At 42.6% G+C, this 23015-nt stretch overlaps 2 protein-coding genes across 8 annotated transcripts in view; one reads left to right on the top strand and one right to left on the bottom strand.

The window, feature by feature from the left end:
- The window catches only part of LOC310672956 (uncharacterized protein), a 69584-nt gene extending 60776 nt beyond the window's left edge, over window positions 1-8808 (bottom strand). For 4 of the 6 annotated variants that reach the window (XM_083430673.1, XM_083430674.1, XM_083430677.1 and 1 more), the window contains exons 1-6: window positions 8575-8808; window positions 5026-5189; window positions 3912-4024; window positions 3062-3180; window positions 1516-1734; window positions 886-1029 (exon numbers count right to left, since the gene is read on the bottom strand). In XM_083430673.1, the coding sequence (XP_083286799.1) occupies window positions 886-1029; window positions 1516-1734; window positions 3062-3180; window positions 3912-4024; window positions 5026-5189; window positions 8575-8656 (841 nt within the window). In that variant the 5' untranslated portion in view covers window positions 8657-8808. The remainder of the gene's footprint in view (window positions 1-885; window positions 1030-1515; window positions 1735-3061; window positions 3181-3911; window positions 4025-5025; window positions 5190-8574) is intronic. The other 2 variants (XM_083430678.1, XM_083430676.1) reach the window with 2 other exon arrangements.
- Window positions 8809-11065: 2257 nt separating this feature from the next.
- PPP2R2B (protein phosphatase 2 regulatory subunit Bbeta) overlaps window positions 11066-23015 on the top strand; it is a 244790-nt gene continuing 232840 nt past the window's right edge. The window contains exons 1-6 of one of the 2 annotated variants that reach the window (XM_083430846.1): window positions 11066-11090; window positions 11542-11658; window positions 11881-11960; window positions 12314-12397; window positions 13072-13123; window positions 16375-16452. In XM_083430846.1, coding sequence (XP_083286972.1) covers window positions 11081-11090; window positions 11542-11658; window positions 11881-11960; window positions 12314-12397; window positions 13072-13123; window positions 16375-16452 — 421 coding nt within the window. In that variant the 5' untranslated portion in view covers window positions 11066-11080. Of the gene's footprint in view, window positions 11091-11541; window positions 11659-11880; window positions 11961-12313; window positions 12398-13071; window positions 13124-14963; window positions 16230-16374; window positions 16453-23015 lie in introns of those variants that run through there. The other variant, XM_083430847.1, reaches the window with a different exon arrangement.

Raw genomic sequence — 23015 nt, 5'->3', positions numbered from 1 at the left:
GTTGGGCAACCCCCCCCCCCCATGCATTTGCCTCCACCCACACAGAGGCCGAGAGCCTCAATGGCAAGGCAAAAAAAGGCTAGCCTCCTCCATAGCTACAGCTCTGTACAATGCATGCCTATAATATGGGTTTCGCTGTTATGCAAAAGCAAATAGTTCACCCAGGATCCACTCAAATTTCTCCCCAGATTTCTGTTTCAAATTGCCTGATTGTATTTGCAGAAGGGGACAATTGCATTCCCTACCCACCAATCTTTTTTGGGTGGGTGTGTTGTTTTTTGCAGACTTTAGGCTTGTCCACACTTCTGCTTTTCCCGTGTCTAGAAAGCATAGGTCCAAAAGGTTTTCAACTTGTTCCATGCTTTCTAGGCACAGGTCTAAGTGGTCATAAACCACCAGAATGCCTATATTACGCAAATCCAATTGAAAACACACGTAAGTGTAATAGGCCGTATAGTGGTGGCTCAAAGATAGAGGTATGTCCCCCACAATTTATGTGCTTGCTGCAGAAAACATTTGTGTACCCATGGCAACTGTGTGTGCATATAAGTATGCAGACACTCTCAAACACTGAAGAATATGTGATGGAATAAACTTATTGGGAATTAATCATGTGCAACACTGTAGATGTCAATATGTGAAAACACCAGCTCAGTCACATAGCTAAAATGTTACAGAGACAGAAAAGCTGGTATGCCTGGGCTGTTGCTACAAGGTTTCCCAAGCTAAGGTATGTCATGTGCAATGAAGAGTTAGGAATATCACTATTATATTTATTGGTGCTTCTTGAAAGTGGTTTGTTTTTTTAGTTTACATTTAGTTTTGCACGGTAGAAAGAGTTCTTCTCTGCTCCCAATTCATCCCCTACTAGCTTTGTTCAAGTACCTCGATCACAAATAGTAGGCGAGTCCTGAGCTCTACAAGAATGAAAATTATCACAAACTCCAGTGTATGGATTGCATAATTCATCACCATAACATCCGCTGCAAACAGAGGAACAGTTCTTTCCAAAGTAACCCAAGGAGCAATCTATGAAAAATAATAAAAAGGACATAACAATAATCATATTTGCCTTCCACAGTTCTGTTTCTTCTCCTGGTCATCTAATACTTAGGTTTTATTTATTTCATTTCAGAAATTATAAACCATTATACAGAGAATACCCAAGCAGTGTACAGAATATCCATTCCTCTTTCCCTTTTATGTCAAGCTCTCTCAAACTCTTTCTTCACACTATCAAAATACTTTCCACAAAGATTCTGCTCTTGAAATGAGAATAAAACATGCAAGCAACCAAATGAATGTTTGCTCAAAATGCAGCATTTTAGTTTTACATTTATATTTCTTTCAGCTGAAACTTAATGCCTTTTTCATTTAAGGCAAAGAACTCACATTCTGATTACATCTCAGAATGCTCAGTCCCTAGTTCTATAAATTGTATCAGTTAGTTTTTCTGTTATCACATAATGCATAATACAATACTGTGAGCTGCAATCTACAGAATGTTTGGCCAACCTGATTTGACATATGCTGCAGACCGGCGCTCTTCACTTTTTAGCAATACAGTTCCTCTAGCAATTGCATAGGCATTTTTCCAGATAGTGATCCCTGTACATTGTTCTCTAAGCTCCAAGCACGCTGCCTTTGCAGAAATCAAATCTGCATGTACTTGAGATACAGAGCCTGGGGGTGATAGAAGCACCTTTCCTTTGTGTTCCTGGTACCGGTCAACAGCTGCAATAGGAAAAGGAATCCACACAGTAATGCAACCAGTTTAAATTAGTTGCACAAAATTGCCAGACTCACACTGGAATCAATTCCAAATATATATTAAAAGTGTGCAAATGCCAGTTAGGTTTTGGCACACATCTTTACTTCAAGCATCATGTAACACTGTAGGCTTTTATCATTACTACGAAGTAAAAGCAACAAGAATGGGTGGAACAGTTATTCAACTTGACATATCACAAGAATCAACTCCCACAGGGTCAACAATGGCAAGGTGTTTGGCTAAATGGTCTATAGATGAGCCCTGTTGAGATTTGACTTGTCCTATATGGAAGATTTATCTTATTTTTAGTCAATTGATTGCAATACTCCCTGTGAGGTGGTATTAGGCATGTTGGTGGCTGGGTTAGCTGCCCACAGGGTGAGAATTTGTTGGCAGAGAAGGGCTTAAATGAGAGATGGGGTGAGGGTGTTTGCATTGCTCGAGGTGAGAGAAGGGATGGAAATTATTGGGGTCGAGCTTTTCACCTGCTGTCTTGTACATATGCACTGGTTGTTAAATGGAATTGAGTGGGTGGAGTGAAGTTGTGCATGCATGAAGAGTATGATTCTTGAGTGACTCCGTATAACAGTTGGTTCTTGAATTCCAGATTTGTATTTTTATATATGAAGACACCTAGTTTTGTAATATTTATGATACTACTTCTTGACGTATTTTTTATATGATTTGTTTTTGTTTTTTGCTCATGTATACTGTGTGGATATATTTACTCCTTAATTCTCTTATTTAAAATGTATCATATATTAATAGCAGTTGGATTGAATGTGGAATCTCTATGTAATATATTTTGAGCCAGATTGAACTAACTGGCCTGGTCCTGCTAGTGGAATCCCATGTGAAGACTTCTGGTAGCACACCACACTCTCTTCCCCACACATGCCTCAGCTGGCTCTAGGAGGGTCAGGGAAACACGCAGAACAAATAGTAGAGCGGGGATGGGAGAGATTGTTCTATCAGGCATACAGGAAATGCTTGAACTGACAGAATGTTTGGAAAGGAACAGTGTTGAATTCCTCCCTTTGATTTCTGTTAAGATGTAAACCGCTTAGAGATTTTCTGAAATATTAGGTGATATACCAGTTCAATAAATGAACAAGCAACCAAACAATAGATTTCTCTGAATATACAGGCAATAAAATCTGCATTTGGATTATTTCATCATATACCATGCCAGCGGGATAGGAAAAAGCTAACCACTTGAATATCTGTCTGGAAATCACAGATAAATTGGAAAAAATTAAGGAATTAAAAACCTGTAAAAACCAAACTCACCTGTATTTCGCTTGCAGATCCAATGGGCCTTTTCATTGCAATGCAAAGCAACCAAGCGACGTTTGGAAACTTTCACACAATGCATAGTATTTGGCTGGGCTGGGGACGATAGCTGAAGCCTTCCCAATTAGATTTTAGTACAACAAAAGAGAAAAATTACATGACGTAACAGTGAAAACATGACTGCAAAAATATGCTCTTTCAAAATACTGATGTCAGAGATCACACTGATATTGTAATGTCTTCTGTCTCCAGTGTATTGCCCTTCCTCCTGGTAATTAAGGGCTTTTCCAGATGTATACCCTCTGAGCTCCTGGTTAAGTGGCATGCCCCAGGAGAACCACTGGGCCCTCCAAGACAGAAAGAATTACAAAAGGGTTCTCTCTGGGAACTTAAGACTTTGCATGAAAACAGTTGTATGCATGGCTCTGACTATGGCATGCCTGCTGGTTTCTTGGTCCCCTCTAACAATGGCCTACACCATGGTCCTATTAATATTCTATGGAAATGTAAACATAAGAAAAGTTTTGTGAATGCCAATGCTAATAGGCTTTGTTGCCATGTTAAAAGGGAGGGAGAGACAGTTGATGAAACATTCTGGCTTACCATAGTCCTATGTTCTTCAGCATCTTTTTACTATTTTTTCATTATTATTACTCTGTTTGTTTACCTATATTTGTTTACCCCATGATATCAATAACACAAAATACCAATACACAGGAAGAATGGAATATATAAGTGGTAAAAGAAAGAAAAAATACACTTGCATCGTTACAAACACCCCTGACACAATCATATCAGAGGAAAACAAATCATACTTCAATTGTGTTTTTTAATGTTCACATCTTACCAAGGAAGCCTCATATTTGCTGGTGTACCTTCTGACCATGAAAAAGTGTTAATATTTTCCAAGTTATTCAATCCAGTCCAAAAATCATCCAAAGGTAAAGCTAAGATCCAGTTCTGTGGAAAAACAATAGCAAAGTTTAAGATATTTTGACATACAAACCGTATCGGCAAATATATATTCACCTGGACCTCACATCTCTTTTATTTATTTTATAATTTATCTTTTCTAATACTTTTTATGATCCTACCTTCCAAGCCTTCCTAAATATTACATCCCTTAAATAATGTTGTTTCTACTTGTACAGTACACTGAGCATTAGTTCAAAGATACTAATGTTCCCGACATTCATAAGAAAACATTTGTTGGCTCAAAGAAGTTAAATGATTTGTGATGTCACATGGGAGTACAGTGAAAAAGATCAAGAAGTTCTTATTGCTCATCTGTTTGTAAGTGAGAACAAATCTGGTGTGAACAACTAGTAATTATCGGCTACTCTTGAGTTACAGTAAAATCATTTCCGATTTTATCAGGTTTCATTGATGTAACTCAAAAACAGCATCATCTGCTCATCTGTTGCATAATTCATAACTAAGACTGTAATATAAACTGCAATACTGTCAAATGTCTTGTTACCTAGGATTTGCTGGTTTCTCTGTAACCTAATAATCTGGTTGGCCACTTAGAGAACAAGATGCTGGACTAGGTGAGCCTGTTCCAGTAGAGAATCTCACCTGGTACCTATCTTAATGTCATTGCAGTGCAGTGAAGACACTTTTGCAGGCCTTTTATTCTGTTCCTGTTTTAAATTTGCTTCATCTGATCCATCATTGTAATGCTGCTTGTATGTATTTTTTTGGTTGTATCCAATGGTGCTATTCTGTTTCAAGAATACTCTACTGACATACTCTACTGAGGTGTTTATAAACAGAAGGTGGGTAGGAAAGTTTTGCTAACTGGATTTTTATGTACTTATTGTTGTAACCCTGCCCTGATTGTTGATCTCTCAAGATACAATTTTTAAATAATGTGATTTTGTGGACTATACTATGTATCTGTTTGGGCAGAAAGTGTCCTCAATGTATAGATACAAAAAGTAAGTATATATGCAACTTACCATTTCCTGACTACTAGTAAATGATACTAATTCTGTAAAGCTGTATCGCTTGCAAAATTTTAGCGCTTCTGTCCAAGTCCCCGTATTATTTGCCTCTAGACAATAACAATTTCCATTCCAGTAGCGCCAGCAGGGTGCTTGAGGACAATTCAGTCTGAATCTAGCTTTAGACGGGAAAAAGTAATTTAATTATTATATTCTAACTTAAATTGAAGACTGTTTGTAATTTATTGCTGCCCTTATTCCTCTTGAAACTTCTAAGTTCTACCTCCATCTAGATTCTTCAGGCACCAAGCCAGAATAGAGAACACTGTACATTCTGCAACTATTGCATCCTGACTCTGACTTCACACCCACCTTGATAAAACAAATTAGATAGGATGAGTGGGTTGCTTGTTTCAACAGAAAATTGAAAAATAGAAGCATGCAAAAAGCAGTTACGCAAGAAAAAGAAATGTTGTTTTATTACACTTATATTACTTCTAGCTAAAGCAAGTCAACATCCACTTCTAATCCTGCCTGTATATTTAGAAGCAAGTTTCTTATAAGAGATAAGGCAGGAAAGAAAAGCAACAAAATTGTTTTTGGTGAGCCCAGAAACAACCCAAGTAAATGCTTAATCCTCACTTTTTCCCTGTATGTGTTTCTACACAATCATATGTGCAACAATAAGGTAAAGGTAAAGAGACTCCTGACCATTAGGTCCAGTCGTGGCCGACTCTGGGGTTGCGGCGCTCATCCCGCTTTATTGGCCGAGGCAGCCGTCCTACAGCTTCCGGGTCATGTGGCCAGCATGACTAAGGCGCTTCTGGCGAACCAGAGCAGCACACAGAAACGCCGTTTACCTTCCCGCTGGAGCGGTACCTATTTATCTACTTGCACTTTGACATGCTTTCGAACTGCTAGGTTGACAGGAGCAGGGACCAAACAACGGGAGCTCACCCCGTCACAGGGATTCAAACCGCTGACCTTCTGATCAGCAAGTCCTAGGCTCTGTGGTTTAGCCCACAGCGCCACCAGCATCCCACTATGTGCAACAATAGAAGTACCGTACGAAATTCTATAATCTTCTCCGGGAATGTGTTGGGTTTAGTTCAAAAGTATGTAAGCACAGGCACACATTTTATTCTTTTCTTTTTTTGTCTCCTATAGCTGCTCAGTTGATTACCTTGAAGTTCCAGCCTCTCTACCCGTCTATATAAATATTATGTGTATTAGTTATCCAGCATTAACCACTTTTATATCACCTTGATTTCAAATGGAAAAATTAAGCACAAACTTAATCTTCTGTTAACAGAAAAATCTAAGTGCAGAAATCCACTATCTAAATCTAAAAACACACCTTTTGGGATGTTCAGAAGCTTCTGTGCATATGCAGAGGGCCCCAGTTCTAACAGTCAATACAGGTGCCTTCAGGGGAGTCTTCTAATGCATGCCTTGTCCCATGATCCCAGGGAGCTCAAAGCTACCACTGGCCACTCAGCTTCACATCAATACAGTGGTACCTCGGGTTAAGAACTTAATTCATCCTGGAGGTCAGTTCTTAATCTGAAACTGTTCTTAACCTGAGGTACCACTTTAGCTAATGGGGCCTCCCGCTGCCGCTGCACGATTTCTGTTCTCATCCTGAAACAAAGTTCTTAACCCGAGTTACTATTTCTGGGTTAGCGGAGTCTGTAACCTGAAGCGTCTGTAACCCAAGGTACCGCTGTAATAGCCATTCCATGCCAGAGAGAACAAAGAAAATGAATGGGCTATTTTCCCACTTTTTTCTGGTGGTTGCTCTTGCCAAGAGCTGGAATAGGAAAAAACACTGCTGGCAAAGAGAGAGAAATTAAGAACTGCCTCTGCAGCTCCTTCTTTGTTCTCTCTGGCAAAGAGAAGCTGGAGCAGCTTTAAGGTGAGTGGGCAAAAGTAACAGGGGATATCAGCTTGCCCAAAATATAAAAAGGTGCAGGGTGGAAAGAGAATATCTAGCCATGGGAAATAATACTGGTGTTGGAAGTTGAGCCAGTTCACAGAAGCTCATACATTCAGCATGGTTCACTAATGTGTGAACCAACCTTAAGATACTTCATTTACAGCTTTCATTTATTTACTTCAGAACCTATAAGCACAATCAAAATTTAAGGAATTCATATAATGTACTTTTGATACATCTTAACAACTCAAACTGTGTGGAGCATTAAAAACTGTGTCTATGTGAATAAACATGTTCTCATTGAATCGTGTGCTCTGCAATTTGGAATCCTTGTCTATTAATTCTACAACACCTTTACCTGCCTAGACAAACTATATCCACTGATTAAGAGGCAGAGGTGCAAGTTTTCCGAAAAATTTAGAACTGAGTTTTCCCCCAATGCATATTAGGGTAATTTACACTAAGAAACTGTTTGCAACAGACAAATTTCTGATGACTTAAAAACTGATCTAATTTTGCATGTTTATTTCACCTGAATTTAGTAAACAAAGCTAAAAACATATTTCATGTCATCTTAGACAACAAAGGCCTATTCTTTCTCCATATGAGCCCACTCACCACCTGAAATTTAATCAACAGATTTTATTTTCTACCCTCTTGTCCATTCAGCACAAGGACTTCTACTTGTGCAAGAGAACTTCTGTCCTCTCTTCTCCCCATATGCCCCCACAATCTGTTCCAGAGAGTTGAGGGAAACCCAAAGCAAACTGGGATGTATGCATGGGTGTAGCCAAGGGAGGGCAGGGGGGCAGCTGCCCCTCTAGATCAATAAAAATAAATAAAAATACTTAACTGAGGTTCTGCCCCCCCCCTAAAAAAAACACCTGGCTACTCCCATGTGTGAGAGAACAGGTGGAAAAGTTCTGTTGTGCTAGTGTAAAGTCCTTGCACTAACACAATTACTTAATTGGACACAATCCTAAGAAAGATCTAAGCATTCTACGTCCTGGCCCAAACTAAACACACAAAACTGAGCACAGAAAGAATTCTCTTAAGAACTCACCTTACCTTTATTTTGGGGTGTTTTTTTTAGAAATGAGTGGGGCAATTGGAAAACTGCTTGGACTCATGCTTTCTAGGCACAAGCAGAAGTGTAGATGGAGCCTAGCCTTTACCTCTTCCAGGATATTCCACCCCATCACCTCTCCCACAGAGATTCAGCATCCTGCGACTATAACACCGCAGAAGCTACTTAATCACGAATGTGGTCTGCCCTGACTAGCAGAGGCTCTGCAGGATTTCACATCTCCCCCAGCCCTACCCTAGAGACGCCAGGGGTGAAACCTGGGACCTTGCGATGCAACGCAGGTGTTCAACCTCCGTCTTCCTTGGGTGCTTCTGCCCCCCCTCTTACAGTGACAAAACTGCCAAGGGCACAGGACAGGTGTGTGTTGTGTGCTCTGGATCGGCTAAGGAAAGGGCAGAGGTAAAATCACCTTAGGTACTAGCACCAAATACAGTTCAAGCCTTTCCCCAATGGACGGTATGGGGCTGGATCTCTGCTGTGGGTGTTTTTATTTGCAATGCTTGCGACGGCAACACCTGTTCGCAGCGCAACTTTCGTTTACCTGCACCCCACGTGTCGCCATGGACCAAGCGCACGTGCAGCGCCAACAGAAGCAGCGAAAGGAGCAGCAGCCCGGGCGCCATTAGAGCGCCTCTACCGCTGCTGCTGCTACTACTCCTACTACGCGAGGCTCTTGTGGCTCCGCCCCACTGTGGGCGGAGTCGGCGCCAGAGTTCAACCGTCGTCCTCTCACGCCCCGAGAACAGTTCTGCGCACACTCGGTCCCGCGCGCAGGAGCCGACTTCCCGCCCCCGAATCCCCTCCGCCAATCCCCGCTCCCTCCTCCCCTCCTCCCTCCCTTTCTTATAACGTTGGTGTCAAGACAATTCTCCTGCTTAGAAAAGCCGGCTCTTGCTTTCAGGTCCCTCCGCTGCCGGTCCCTGCTATCTTATTATACACGCACAGCGGTTTCCTGCCATTGTATCCCCATTCTCCTCAGGGATTTCCCTCTCCCAAACCATTCCCTTGCCAACCCTCCATGCCCCATAATGCCCAAGAGCATTCACTGACTTGAAAATGATGGCAGTGTAAGAGAACCAGAGACACAGCTAAAGCTGTAAGGGTAATATTCATAGAATAATAACATTGTAGAGGTGCAAGGGACTCCGAAGGTCATTTCGTCCAACCCCCTGCAATGGAAGAATTTCAACTAAAGCAGCGCATGACAAATCCATCTAACCTCTGCTTAAAAATCTCCAATGAAGGAAAGACCATCACCTTTGGAGAGAGTCCATTCCTGATGTTTAGTTGGAATATTTTTGTGTGTGTAACTTGAAGCTATTGGTTTATGTCCTACACAGTGGTGTAGCAAGGTCAGGTGGTACCAGGTGCAGAAAATTTCTTGTCACCCTCCCCTTTCCTTATTAAAAGAAGGAAAAATAAGATACAGTTGCAAGTGTTATTTTCTGGTTTATTTACTCAACATTGTGAGCACAAGCACTTAAAACCTGTTTTTCACAATGGGAATTTCTTATGAATGAATTTTTTTACTTAATTTCACTGTTTTGCAGCCTACTGTTAATGTGGACTGCCTCCAAGTTCTGAAAGAGGAGCATCATCTCTCAGGAGGAGACAGGTCCAGATGGGGGGTTGTCACGGTGACAAGGACTTGCCCTCCTTTGTGACATCTCTTGCTGTTCCCTTAAAAGCCACTGACTTGCAAGCAGCCATTGTGGGTTAGTAGTGAGGCGAGTGGAGGAGAGAGGAGTTGGTGGTGGTTGGAGAAGATAAGGAGAGGTGTTCATTTGCTTGTTATTGTTATTTGATTAATTACTTTTATTTGATTCATTTAATTTTATTTATTTTTATTTATTATTTTACTTTTTATTTTAACTCTTATTTTACTTTTTTATTTCGTTTTTTGTTCTTTATTTTCATATTTTTTATTTTACATTTTTATTTTGGGCACATTTGGGCACATTTTGCATATATTTATTTTGTGCATAGAGGAGTAGTTAGGCGTAAGTGTAGGGTTAGGGTGGGGGTTAGAGTTAGGCTTAGGGCTGGGGTTGGGGTCAGAGTTAATGTTGGGTGGGCATTTTAGATAGCTAGTTTAGAGAGGAGAGTGGGAATTTTTAGTGAACAAAATGTACAGACTGCAAGTAGGATTCTTTCCCTTTCTCTTGGTCTCTTGGGTGCGGAGTATGAGTCCTGGGGTCCCGACACAGCCTTAGCTCTCTGGAAATTGACCTAGTCAGTCTTCTCCAGAGAGCTCAACTCCTCCACTCTTTCCCTGTCTTCCCCTTTTCTCTCCCCTCTCATTTACTAGGACATTCCTAGCCCACTTTCCTCCCAGCATCTCAAGGTGGCCTTCATGGTTGTCCCTGCCACCAATTGTTATCTTCACAGCAGTCCTGCAAAGTAGGCTAGGCTGGCCGAAGGTCCACCAGGGAGCTTCATGGCTGAGTGGGGATTCAAACCCTGCTCTCCCAGGTCTTCCTAGTCCAGCCCTCCAACCACTACACCTCTGCCTGGCTCCACTTTGCATCTCTCCAGCTGCCCTACGACATTAGCCATCTTCCCCTTTCTGGGGGGTCTCTTTGGCTCCAAGGAAGACTCCAGCACTTTCCTCATGTTCTTTTCCTTTTCTGGGATGCCTTGATGCCCCCCCCCTTTCTGGGGGGTCTCCTCCCTCTTCAGGAAGGGCAGGGCTGTCCTAAGAAGATGAGGCAGAGCATCCCTTTAACAGCTGGCAATGCCTCTCTTTCCTCTGGGCTGAGCTCTTGAACCCATAGCACTTGGGGCCTCCTTACTCTCTCTGCCAGCCCTTTGTGCTCTGGGCTGCCTCTATCCAGCTCTGGTGATGCCCTTTCAGGTCACTGAACTGTAGAGAGATGGAAGGAATTGGGCCAGATGCCCCTCCTCACACACAAACACCCCCCCCCCCAAGAATTGAGGCTGCTGGCTTCTGAGTTGCTCTCTCTGCTCGTCTCTTCAAGGTTCAGGTGCTTAGATGCCTGATCAGCTGCAGCAACAGGGTGGCCCCCCTACAAGGCCTGGAGAAACCCATGGTGTCAGGTGAGCAAATGGTCTTCCTTTTTGGGACAGAGGAGGGCAGGAATGGGCTTGGAGGGCAGCTAGTCAAAAGATGCACAGAGCCAGATGGCTGGATCCGACCCAAGGTCCATTTGAGCCACAGTCTGGAACACCCCCCCCCCACAACCATGCCATTTTGTGGGGTCTGATGGAGGAAGCAGGGGGGGCTGGGGTGTCCCCTCACCTGTAGTAGGACTTGGAATCCAGGAGAAAACTATTGGAATAGCCTTGCCAGGGGCTTAGGAATGTGCTGGGGTTCCACATCCCTTCCCTAGGGGTGAGTATTGGATAAAACGAGAGCAGGGAGTGGATCCCTCAGACTTGCCCCCTGCTGCTGCCCGGGCTCTTTGCCCTCCACTCTGCGCTCTGCACTCTCAGATGCGGAGGAGCCCTCCCCCCATGAGGAACTGACAGCCTGACTTTTGCATTTCAGCTGCTGGAGGAAGATCAGCTGTACCTCCTGGAGGTCATCCAGAACTGCCAGGCAGCTCGGCTCAGGGGGCTCCACACCCTGAAGTGCTCCAAGCAGGAGATGGCCCAAGCCATCATGGTGAGTAAGCAGGAGATGGCCCAAGCCATTATGGTGAGTAATGGGTGGTGTGAGGGACCCCCATGCGAAGGGAGGGGCTTTGTGAAACGGCTTGTGCATCTGCCAGAGAGGAGGACCCTTCTGGCTTAGGGCAGGGGTTGCCAATCCCCTGGTGTTTGGGGTCGAAGCCGTTCTCTGTAGACCCCTGGAAGGAGCTGACTTTCCTCCTCTGCTCTCTTCCAGGACATCTTTGGCCACTTGGAGCGCTTCAGGGATCGCCCCCTGAGCCTGGCCCTGGCCTTGGAGGCCCTCCTCTAGCTGAGGTGAGTGGGGTCTTTGGAGTGGGTGAGGTTGCGGGGTGGGGGGCAGAACTCCAGGGGGAGCTCTGGGTGGGCAAGAGCAGGCAGGAGGGAGAAAGGGGCAAGGGACACTTGGAGGAGGCAGCGTCTTACTGCTTCCCTTTCTCTCTCCAGCTTCATGAGACCCCATTTCAGCTGCGATATGATCAGTGCTATCCTGCATATGACAATGGAGGCTGTTCTTGGGGGTGCAGAAAAGGAGGAGGTCAAAGATGTATGTCCTCTGCTCTGACATCCCTTTGCACAGCTCTTTCTTCTCCTCACACCCTTGCAAGATTTAACCCAGCACTCAACCTCTCTTCTCTCTTTTCCCACAGGAACTGAAGCAGCACTTCCAGAGACTGCTGGGGGGTCTCCTTCTGGAAGCCCCCATTGCTGGCACCCTCCACCAGCTGCTCACTGTAAGTATCCTGATGGCATCAGGAGTGGTTTTAGGGTTGCCCCTCGTCCCTTATCCAACAGATTGCCCCATTTCTGGTGCATGGAGTCCCCTGTCCCGTTTGGCCCCCAATTTGGCCCAAGACCAAAACTGGCAACCCTCATGATTTGGGAGTGCCAGGGACTCTGTGATGGGGGCAGCGGAGGGCCACTTTGGCCCAGACTGGTCCCTGACTCTGAGGCACTCTTTCCTCCCGCAGGACCTCCCATATTATGCCCTTTAGGGAAGTGAGGAGGGAAGGAAGCTAGCAGCTAGCAGCATTTCTCTACTGTTGGCCATTTCACAAAGATTCCCCCTCCTCAGAGTAAGTATCTTGCCTTCTTGTATTCATTTCTTTGGTTACTTCCATCCCCCCAAGAGCACACTCCCCAGTGACTTTTAATGCAGAAGATGCAGTGTGTGTCCCTGGGTGCCAGGATGAGGCCAGAGGCTTCTTCTGCCCCCTTTCCTGGTGTTGTCCTTCCACCTCTTCCGAGGAGGCTGCAGGGCCCAGGGAAGTCCTCTGGGGCAAGGGATTGGGGCCCAAGCCATAGGGAGACCTGTCCTGCCTGGCATGGGGCTGCTTCTGTGCTCTCTTGCACCCATCCATGGTGGGATTCGTAGTATCACCTGACCCAGTTTCTTTTTCCTTTGCAGAAGACAGTAATTCAGCCAGACCTGGCCTGCTTCTGGCAAAATCTGAAAGAAGGTAAGCCCCACACCTTAGGGACAGCGAACTCCCTTGTCCCATGTTTGCCCAAGACACACCTCCCAGGTCTCCTTGCTGGGAGTCCTGCAGGACCTGCTCCCTGCTGGCAGGCCTTTCTCACCTGGTCTGGGAGGGCAGCGCCCAGACTGACTCCAGCTACAAAAAGTGGAGAGGGCTGAAGAGATTTTGGGTTGAGGTCTTTTTGAGGGGTGGTTCCTGTTTCCTTTGCCCTCCATGGCTTCTCTGCTCAGCAGTCTCCCTGCCTGAGCTGACGGAGCTGGTCTTACAGGCGGAATTGAGGACTCCCCGACTGCTGGTGCTGGCAGACTTTGAAATCTGTGCCAAGGCTCTGGGGTGGCTCAGGACTTCCTGGCTGCCATGATGAACAACAGGATACCGCCCCAAGGCAGGTGGCCGGCCACACTGGGCAGGAGAAGGGTGATTAAAAGTGGGGGACCTTGACCCTGAGAAATAGGTGAAGTATCTGGATATATGGTTAACAGCGAAAAACTCCAATATATTTCAAGATAATTATGTAAAGACATGGAAAGATATAAGAATAAATCTTGAGTTATGGGGAAGAATGAAACTCTCTCTAATGGGAATAATTTTGCTTATAAAAATGAATATTTTGCCTAATTTTATTTCAAACCACTCCAATAGTAGTCAGAGCAAGATGTTTCAAAGAATAGCAAAAATATATTTCTAGGTTTGTCTGGAAAGGGAAGAAACCGATAATTCAATATACAATTTTAATAGATATAACATAAAGAGGTGGAATTTAATTGCCAGATGTATGGTTGTATGATGAGGTGGTTTATCTCCCCTTCTCCCCCAAGCTGTGCTGCAGTGACTCAAATCAGAGTCCAGCTTGGCACCCACCCTCTGGAGCAAGAGAAAACAAGCTTGCTCCATCTTCCACGTGACAGCCCTTGAGATATTTGATCTTGGTTATCTAATCTCCTCTCAGTCTCTTCTTATCCAGGCTAGACTTACACAATTTCCTCAACTGTTCCTCATATGACTTGGTTTCCAGACCCTTGATCATCTTGGTTGCCCTCCTCTGCAACCATACACAGATACATTTACCTTATTTTTGAGTGATCATATTGTGCTTCCAAACTGATAGTCTGGGACCACTCAAGCTCGGTTCAAGGAGGAATCATATTGACAATAAAGGGAGAAAACAGGGTTCAGAATAGCATAATGAAAATAATTAATGTTTATCCATTATTTTAGGGGAAAGAACTTCACATACACTTATCATGCCAAGGATCCATGCACATTTTGTTTTTCTAAAATGACATTTTCTACAGTGAAGATAATAATGGCAGATTTCAAATTTTAAGTGTGGTATTGCAATCTGTTATTTTGAATAACATTGCCAAGAAGATCTGCCTATGCCTTTTCTAATTATTGGTGATTTGATGAATTACTAATAGGGCAATTCTATTAGGGGTGACCAGGACATTTATTTATTTGCTACATTTAAGTACCACCCTTTCTGTAAAACAAGTCAAGGTGGTTTACATTTTATAATAACAAAGGTAAAATCAAAGTCCCCTGATTCAAAAGTAAAAGAAGTAAATTTAGGTACTGACACTTTCATATGGTCACATCATGACCCAGTGTGGAGTGGTCACTGCAGGAGAGATGTGGAGCCAGTAGAAGGGACATACTGTCTCCCTCTGATTTTTTAAAACCTTTAAATATTATAAAATGTGTAATAAAGAGGAAAAAAAGTTCATCAAATACAATATTTGTAAGCAGTGCTTTGTTTTTGGTTTTTGGCAAAAATAATAATGAGGTGCTGATACTCATATATTGATTAAAAAATATGCTGCGTTTAGAGTAATAATTTCACCAGAGTTCATTCTCACAACTGTTTTCAGCCAGACAAGGATGAGGAGTCCTCACAAACACTGTGATTTACAAGTATCTTTTTAAAAAGTATCCTAAAACATCTGGCCATTATGTTCCTGAAACAGTTTAAAGATGTTTTGAATTAGTATTGTATTTATGCCAGTTTTTGCCTATTCCTGGCAACTGTAAATTGCTGAGTTTAAGTATGCCAGTTTGAAGGGCCTATGGTTAGCAGCCAGTCTTTATAATTTATGTAATATTCCCTTCAAAACAACAGGAGGGTGACCTCATCCATTGCGAATCAGCCAAATGTGAGTTGTAAGGCAGAGGCTATTCAACAGGGAATATCATCACTACGTAAACAGTTAAATCATTCAGAAAGGATAAGAAAATACTGTAGTTCACTTCTGACAGAAACATGTCCAGTTGTCATAATTAAACAGAGGGGTGGCATTTGAGTAATTTTAATCAATAAATTAAAAATTGCAGCAGCTTCAACTTTTCATCAACTTAATCCAAAGATTACTCCATAGATCAATCAACTAAAGCATTATAAACATTGATTTATGAAAAGCTATATGAACACTTGTTTATGTGTAATGAATTGGTTACTTGAACTGATATTTTCCTTGCATTTAAGAATCACACTCATTGCGCTTAAGAATCAGCTTTCTGGATCAGAGCAAAGATAATCCTTTTTCCAGTAGTGGCCAACTATTTCCTGCTATGTGCCACCAGCATCTAATAGCAATGTGAATTGCCTTTGAACATAGAGGTTTAATTATTAGCTATTGTACATGATAGCCTCTAATAGACCAGTGGTGGTGTGTGTATATGTGTCACAACAGAGGGGAGGGGAAAGGAAGAAGCAAGAGTCGCATACAGCAGAGAGAGGGGATAGCTAGCCCCTTTAAATCTAAGACTAAACATTGATTTTATTCTAAAAACAACAATTCAGCTATTATTTTGTTGCACTTTTTTATATAAGATGGAACAGAAATTATTGTGTCTGCGTTAGTATTCCAATGAAGAGAGGCTGTGATAAAGAATGTGACTGCTGGCCTCCTGACTCCACAATGATGCTGCCAATGATGTATTGGGAGCTGACTCCGATTGCACCATTTTCGAAATAGCCTCAGATGGCACGAAGAAAGCAGACAGAAAGGCAATTCACAATGTGGGCATAATGTTGCTACTTTCCCAGGGAGCTAGGTTATATCTTTGCATTGCAGAATGATTCCAGGTGAGTACACATTTTTCCTTCATTTTATTCAGAACAAGGCAGTGACTACAGATAGATCTGCATTTGTTAATTAAAAAAAAAACTTGAACCTCTTTCTCATTTTATCTCTCTCATTTTTTTGATGGGGCGACGTGTCTATCTGCAGGATTTGAGAACCTCATGCAAGATGTGCTGTGGTGCTTCAGTCAAGTGAAAGGAACTATTGACACAGGGGTCACAGAAGGTGGGTTTACTTTTCCTTTTGTTCTTGAAATGAAAAGGAACTTGTTTTCTTGCACTAACTGCTTAGTCAATGATAACTTATGCTGCAAACAGGTAGCAATGATGTGTCTTTCTTTAAAGGTATGTTTTAAGGAGGCCTTAATTAACTGTCACTAAAATGGGAGCATGAACCTTTCTGCAAATGCAGAAATCCTTCTCACATTCTTTTTTTTTTTTTTTTTGAGGGGGGTAATTTACTTCTTTTTCTTCATGTTGACTATATTAGCATATTAACTACTGCACTGTATACAATTTATTGCATTTCTTATCATAAGATATGGAAAAGAGAGAGTACTAAAAAGTGATCAGGAATGATGGGCATTGCAGCACTCAATGATCTATTTGTTCCTAGTAGTTCTGGGACATTTTACAGTCAAATCATGTCCCTCTCTCCTTCTGTCTACTCACAATAAAAGCGGAATATGCCGCCTGCCGTTTTGGGAACAAACTTGAAGGGATAACTGTTCTGGTCTTTGCACCCCGCCCTTTAAACAACTGATGAAATATATGCTCCTGAAATGGAGAAAGTTTCTACCAGCCAGATCCCACATGGGTATACATTCCAGATGATTTGCAGGGCAAGGGAGGCTTTCCTTCACAATACACTCAGAAGTGGAAGTTGTTTTTTCCCCAGAACCAACTCTTCCTACCTCAACCTGTCTCCTAACCTGTTTCCCTACCTATCTCCCAACCTCTATTCCAACCCACTTCAACCAACCCTCTCTCAAATCCTCTCCTTTTAAACTCTCCTTCCTGGAACCATAGCCAATCAGAGGCTGCCATTTATTAACCATTTGCTGGCAGCGAAAGAAGGGGGGGGGGGACACTTGTTAATCCAACCAGTCCAGCAAAAACAACTTTTCCGTCACATGTCCCACCCCTCATTGCATAAGCGAGGTTGCATACACCAGCCTCCACGCAGCAATGGGCAGGAACTAAAAAACACTTTGGGGGTTTGTTTCAATTTTCAAATACACTTTAAACCACATTACAAACTTTTGCATCTCAAATAAACATATATCCTGGCACCACCTGTTTGTCCCTTTATCTATCTAAAGGTTTTGTAACAGGGCATCCGCAATTGGCTTATCCTTCCCTCTGCCTGTTCATAATAAGGTTTAAGCATGTTTACTTGGAAAACTTCACAATGTCCACCTTCCAAGTTTAAACCAACCACATAGTCTACATTGGGGAGTCTACCAACGACATGGAAGGCTTTGACTTTGTTCTGCGGTCAGACCAAAGCGCACTTTCATTCTCTCTTTAAATGTGAGGTAATCAGAGGTTTCATCCTCTCTGAGATCCGAGTATATTTCACTCAAAATTCCACATATCTGAGGGCGCAAGTACAGCATCCAGTTTCCCTCAGGAATGTTTAAGTCTTTACAAGTCCGTTCAAAACTAAATAGGAATGCCTGCACACCATCATACATACTTTGGAAACCTCTTTATATTAGCTGAGGAAAAATCCCCACCCCCGAACATGGGTTGCGGCAGTTCTGCTCTCAGCTTTGGAATACTTTTTTACATACTTTGGAAACCTCTTTATATTAGCTGAGGAAAAATCCCCACCCCCGAACATGGGTTGCGGCAGTTCTGCTCTCAGCTTAATTTCCTCCATTTTTAAAAGAAACATATCTTTTTCAAGGGCCCTCTTGGCCTCTCTGTCTCTGTATTCCTGGGCTAATCTTGCATCTCTTTCTTTCTCTTTTTCCTCATGAGCTAGTCTGCTCTCTCTCTCTGCCATATCTCTCTCAGTCTGTTTCTGTGCTAGCTGAATGTCAGCTGTCTTTTGTTTTTCTTTCTCTGCTTCAACTTTAGCCATTTCTAATCTTAGTCTCATCATCTCTAATTCAGTACTGTATTAGGATTTTCCTCAGATGCAGCAGCTCCCAGCACTGGGTCATCCTGAGTCTCTTTGGCTTGGCGCTTGCTGGTTATTTTCTGACAGATTTTTCTCCTTTTAATAAAATAACTTCACTACTTTATTGTTATGTATTGGGTTTAACACATTTTAGGTTACAAGGCGTGTTCTAACCAATCGTATAAGCGTTGGTAGATGAACATTCTAATGGCAAGCAAGCGCATGCACTTTGAACTGTCAACTGTCAACGGTCAGTTCATGCTCAACATTATTGTGTCGTCCAGTCAGTTCGATTCTTGTTTTCCTTTGAGTGAGCTGTTGTTACTCCCAAATGTTGAATAAACGTAGTTGAGGAACTTATACTGCCTTGGGCTTCTGACTTTTCCCAAATATTTAACATTTATTAAACTGGTTGTTCTATATCTCTGGGTATGTTTCTGTGTGGGTTTTAACTTCGGATCATGGCGCTGCCACCAATTAATATGCGACAACACTTTTCTCTCTCACGCTGTTGGGCCCGCTCTCACTTAGATAAATTGCCCCCACCTCACTGAACAGCACTTTATCCGAAGGTTTCTTTTCCTTTCCTCTTAAAGTTCTAGCCCAGAGTATCCTGTGGGGGAACTTTGTGAGGGAATATTTAGTCAGTTGGAGTCTCAGCCAGGTTTTCTTTAAAGAAAGAAAAAAGATTTATTTAAGGCAAGATATAAAACAAATGGCTTGAACTTAGGTTATTTCAGGCATACAATACGATTATACTTTAATTTGTTGTCAGTTGTATTTGCGTTATAGGTTTGGTTCCTTTATACGGTGATACTTTCTTTCAGTTATACACACCCTTTAACAATCCTGCTCCTGAGGTACCTTAAGCAATAGACCAAAGGGCTCTCCACACCCCCTCCCTTCACTGGGTTTGGGAGATTCTTCTTTTCCTCAGAAGAATCTCTCCCCTCCAGACTAGATTTGAGTCCCAAGTAGGTTGTTCCTTTCCAGCTCCTACTTCCTGGCTCAGTCTCTGCTTCCCAGTAAAATTCTGGTCTATTCCTCCTACAGGACACCACACTCTGTCCTTCACAATACACTCAGAGTGGAAGTTGGTTTTTTCCAGAACCAACTCTTTCTACCTCAACTTGTCTCCCTACCTATCTCCCATCCTCAATTCCAACCCACTTCAACCAACCCTCTCAACCAACCAACCAACCGTCTCTCAAATCCTCTCCTTTTAAACTCGCCCTCCTGGAACCACAGCCAATCAGAGGCTGTCGTTCATTAACCATTTGTCAGCAGGGAAAGAAAGAAAGAAAGAAAGAAAGAAAGAAAGAAAGAAAGAACACTTGTTGATCCAACTGGTCCAGCAAAACCAACTTTTTTGTCACAATGGCCCTTCTCATCTCCTCTGTTGCAGGCCTAAAGTGGTGAGAGCTAGAAGTTGAAATGAGGTTTCTCTTACTGCTGGCTTGCTGGAGTTTGAGGAAGGCCACCTTTTTTGGCACACAGTTTCTACTTGCATTACGGAGGACAATAATGTTAATCAATGTATATCATTTACCACAGGCTATACATCTCTATTAATTTTGGGTGGAATTCAACATTGCTGTAAGGCCATTTTTCCATCAGCACAGGCATTTCTGCTTGCCCGACTTAATAATCTCCCTCTGTGTGCTGTTCTGGGAGTTCTTCCAATCCCCAAGAGCTGACTTGAAGGGTGCAGGGGGGAGAAGACAGGGGGAGCTCTATTGCACTATGGGAACTCATTGTACTTGTTACTGCTAGCACACCTATTCAGCGCTCCATGACATGTTTGGACAACTGGGGCACAAATAAAACTATTATAAGTAAGACTAGGTATGCACCTTCTAGAGTACTGGGGATCCAAGCCAGAGGTATTTGACCCTACTGTATTCCCCTGCTGCTGTTTTGTGTTTTCCACTGGATGTCTTTGATTTCCTACCTTCAGTTTCCAGGGTGGAGGGGAGGCCTCACTCTGCACATTTGCTATGAGTTTAGGGGATGAGTCCTTCCCCCAATTTCACCCACAGCTCAGAGAATCCTGGGATGCTTTCATGTTGTTTGAGCCATTGCATTTCTATTGTCCTAATATTGGGCACATGAGGCAAGTCAGCACCATGGAAAGTTCCAAAGGCTATAAAGGGGCAAGCCCCTGGCTTGGAAACTGAGCACTTCTTTCTGACAAATTTCTTGCCTACATTGATGGGTTGGCATGAAGATGCAAGTTGAGTGAAGGGGATTAATTCCTCAGGCAGGGCAGGATCCGAAGGTAGGGACTCAGGCCTGTTTGGTCCAGATGCTAGCATTAGATTTTTCCTCCCATGCTGCTGCTCTGAAGGATCCGGCCACACCTCCATTGGAGTCAGATCCTAGCCTGCTTTCTCAAAATGGGGTCCCATTCTGCTTAGGGTTCAAAAGCTCTCTGAAGATACCTGCAACAAGCTTCCACTATTCCAGCAGTTGCATGGGGTCCTTTGTTCCACAACTTTTAAACTCTGCCATCTGCTAGTGTAAGGGCTCTTGTGTTAGCAGACAACCCTTCATTTTTTAGTGATTTCTGGATGCTATTGTATACTGTATATGTATACAACTTTGTAACATATTACTGATAGCTGGGAATCAAGCCTTTAAAATCTTGGATACCTTGGATATCTGACTCTACAATATCATTGGATTTGGCTGTGAGCCCAACTTCATTGGCTTCTTTTTATGCTGCTTGCTAATTGCTTTCACAGTTTGCACTCTGCCGTTTGCATAGAGAGTAAAGTGCTATTAGTTAATGCAACCTAAAATTTCAGCCTAAATAATTAAGTAAGAGCCAGCTACCATGAGACTATGGCTATTTTTGTGAATATGATTTTAAAGTAGAGTGAATTTACTCCAAGGGAAAACTAAACCACCAATTATATATACTGTAGCTTGGGGTGGAGGGAGAGGACAGGCAATGTTTAGGGGAGCAGATTTAAATCAATAAATGTGTTCTAGGGTAGACCAAAAACCATGGGTGTAGCCAAGGGGGGCAGGGGGCAGCTGCACCCCTAAATCAAGTAAATCAATAAAAATACTTGACTGTGGTTCTCCCCCCAACAAAAAAACCCCCATAAATCCTGGCTACGCCCATGCCACCCCTCCCATATATTTCAGGTTAAAGCTAAACCCAAACCATTTCAGTATTGATCTGGAACAATTATTGAGATCCTGTGTCTTGGAAACCAACCCTTTATTTATTTATTTTTATTTATTCATATTACTCTGGAAGACAAATGTACATATTTTTCGTTATGCTTTCTTTCAATACTACTTCCTCTTCTAATCCAGTTTCCAAAGAGATATTTCAAGCAATTTCCCCCAAACAATGGCATAAACAATGTCTTAGGGAAGTCCTTCTTAGCACTTTCCATTTATCAAATACAGTAGGTAATTTCAAAGCTGACAGTGCTAAACAAATGAGATTCAAGCAGTGATAATTTCCTTGAATTGATATTGCACATTTATTTGTCAGGAAAGCTGGAGGCAATGCTCTGAGTAGTACTAAAAAAGGAAAAAGAGATTGAATGAATATAATTTCATATCCAGGTGTATATAAAATATTTAAGATAATCTGTGTGAAGTACTAAGTGCCAATTCAAGATGCATTAATACTTGGTTTATTGCATACTTGTTCTTTCAATCACATTTCTACTTATGCACGCGGCTACTAAGCACATTCCTGTTTGTGTCAAGAAAACCCAGAAGATGTTCAACCAGCATGTCCTGGATCTGAACTGTAGTATTCAAGAGGGTGATAAGTTCCTTAGGGTCAAACTAGATGCAATATTAACTGTATGTAAGCAATTAGCATGCATGGTTCTGAAATTTTAAATTTCTGCAATGAGAAAGGAGAAGCAGGTTTGCAACTATGGCACATTGTGATGGGAATAGCCTCCCCTCACCCCCACATCACCCCCAAAGCCATTAGAACCAGGAAGAGAAGTCCCATGGGCATATTGATCTTTCTGAGCAAATACCAGGGATAAACCAATGTAATTGCGATAAAATCCTTTCTAGAATATCTTTAAAACAATCTAGTGCAGTGGCTTAGAATGTGAGCCTTCGACACCATGGAGTCATTCAGTCATTCCCTTGCCTCAACCTCCTTACGTAGCAAGTAACAAACTTTCAGCTTCCACTCTCTCATATGTACTATGGAAGTAATATCACTGACTCACCTGGGTGTGAAGATTATTTAAGAAAATACAGTCGTACCTTGGAAGTTAAACGCCTTGCGACTCAAACGTTCTGGCTCCCGAATGCCGCAAACCCGGAAGTGAGTGTTTTGGTTTGCAAACGTTCTTTGGAAGTGGAGCTTCCTGCAGCCAATCGGAAGCCGTGCCTTGGTTTCCAAATGTTTTGGAAGTTGAACGGCCTTCTGGAACAGATTCTGTTCGACTTCCGAGCTACAACTGTATATGCAAAACTTTGGATGTGAGAAAGGCACTATATAGTGGTTAAATATTACCCCCCCCCCCGTGCTCTTATTTCTTCTATGCTGTGTAAAGTAAATATTAGCACAAAACTGTGATGCTAAAAGTAATTGAAACTGCAATCCCTATGTACATTTCTGCATAGACAAGGTGGAGGCTGGTTATAACATTTGACCAAAGTCTACTGTA

This window comes from Podarcis tiliguerta (genome assembly GCF_965153285.1).
Source record: "Podarcis tiliguerta genome assembly, chromosome: 2".
Classification (NCBI taxonomy): Eukaryota; Metazoa; Chordata; class Lepidosauria; order Squamata; family Lacertidae; genus Podarcis; species Podarcis tiliguerta.
Note: the sequence above shows the minus strand (reverse complement) of the source record. Positions and strands in the feature narration are given on the sequence as shown.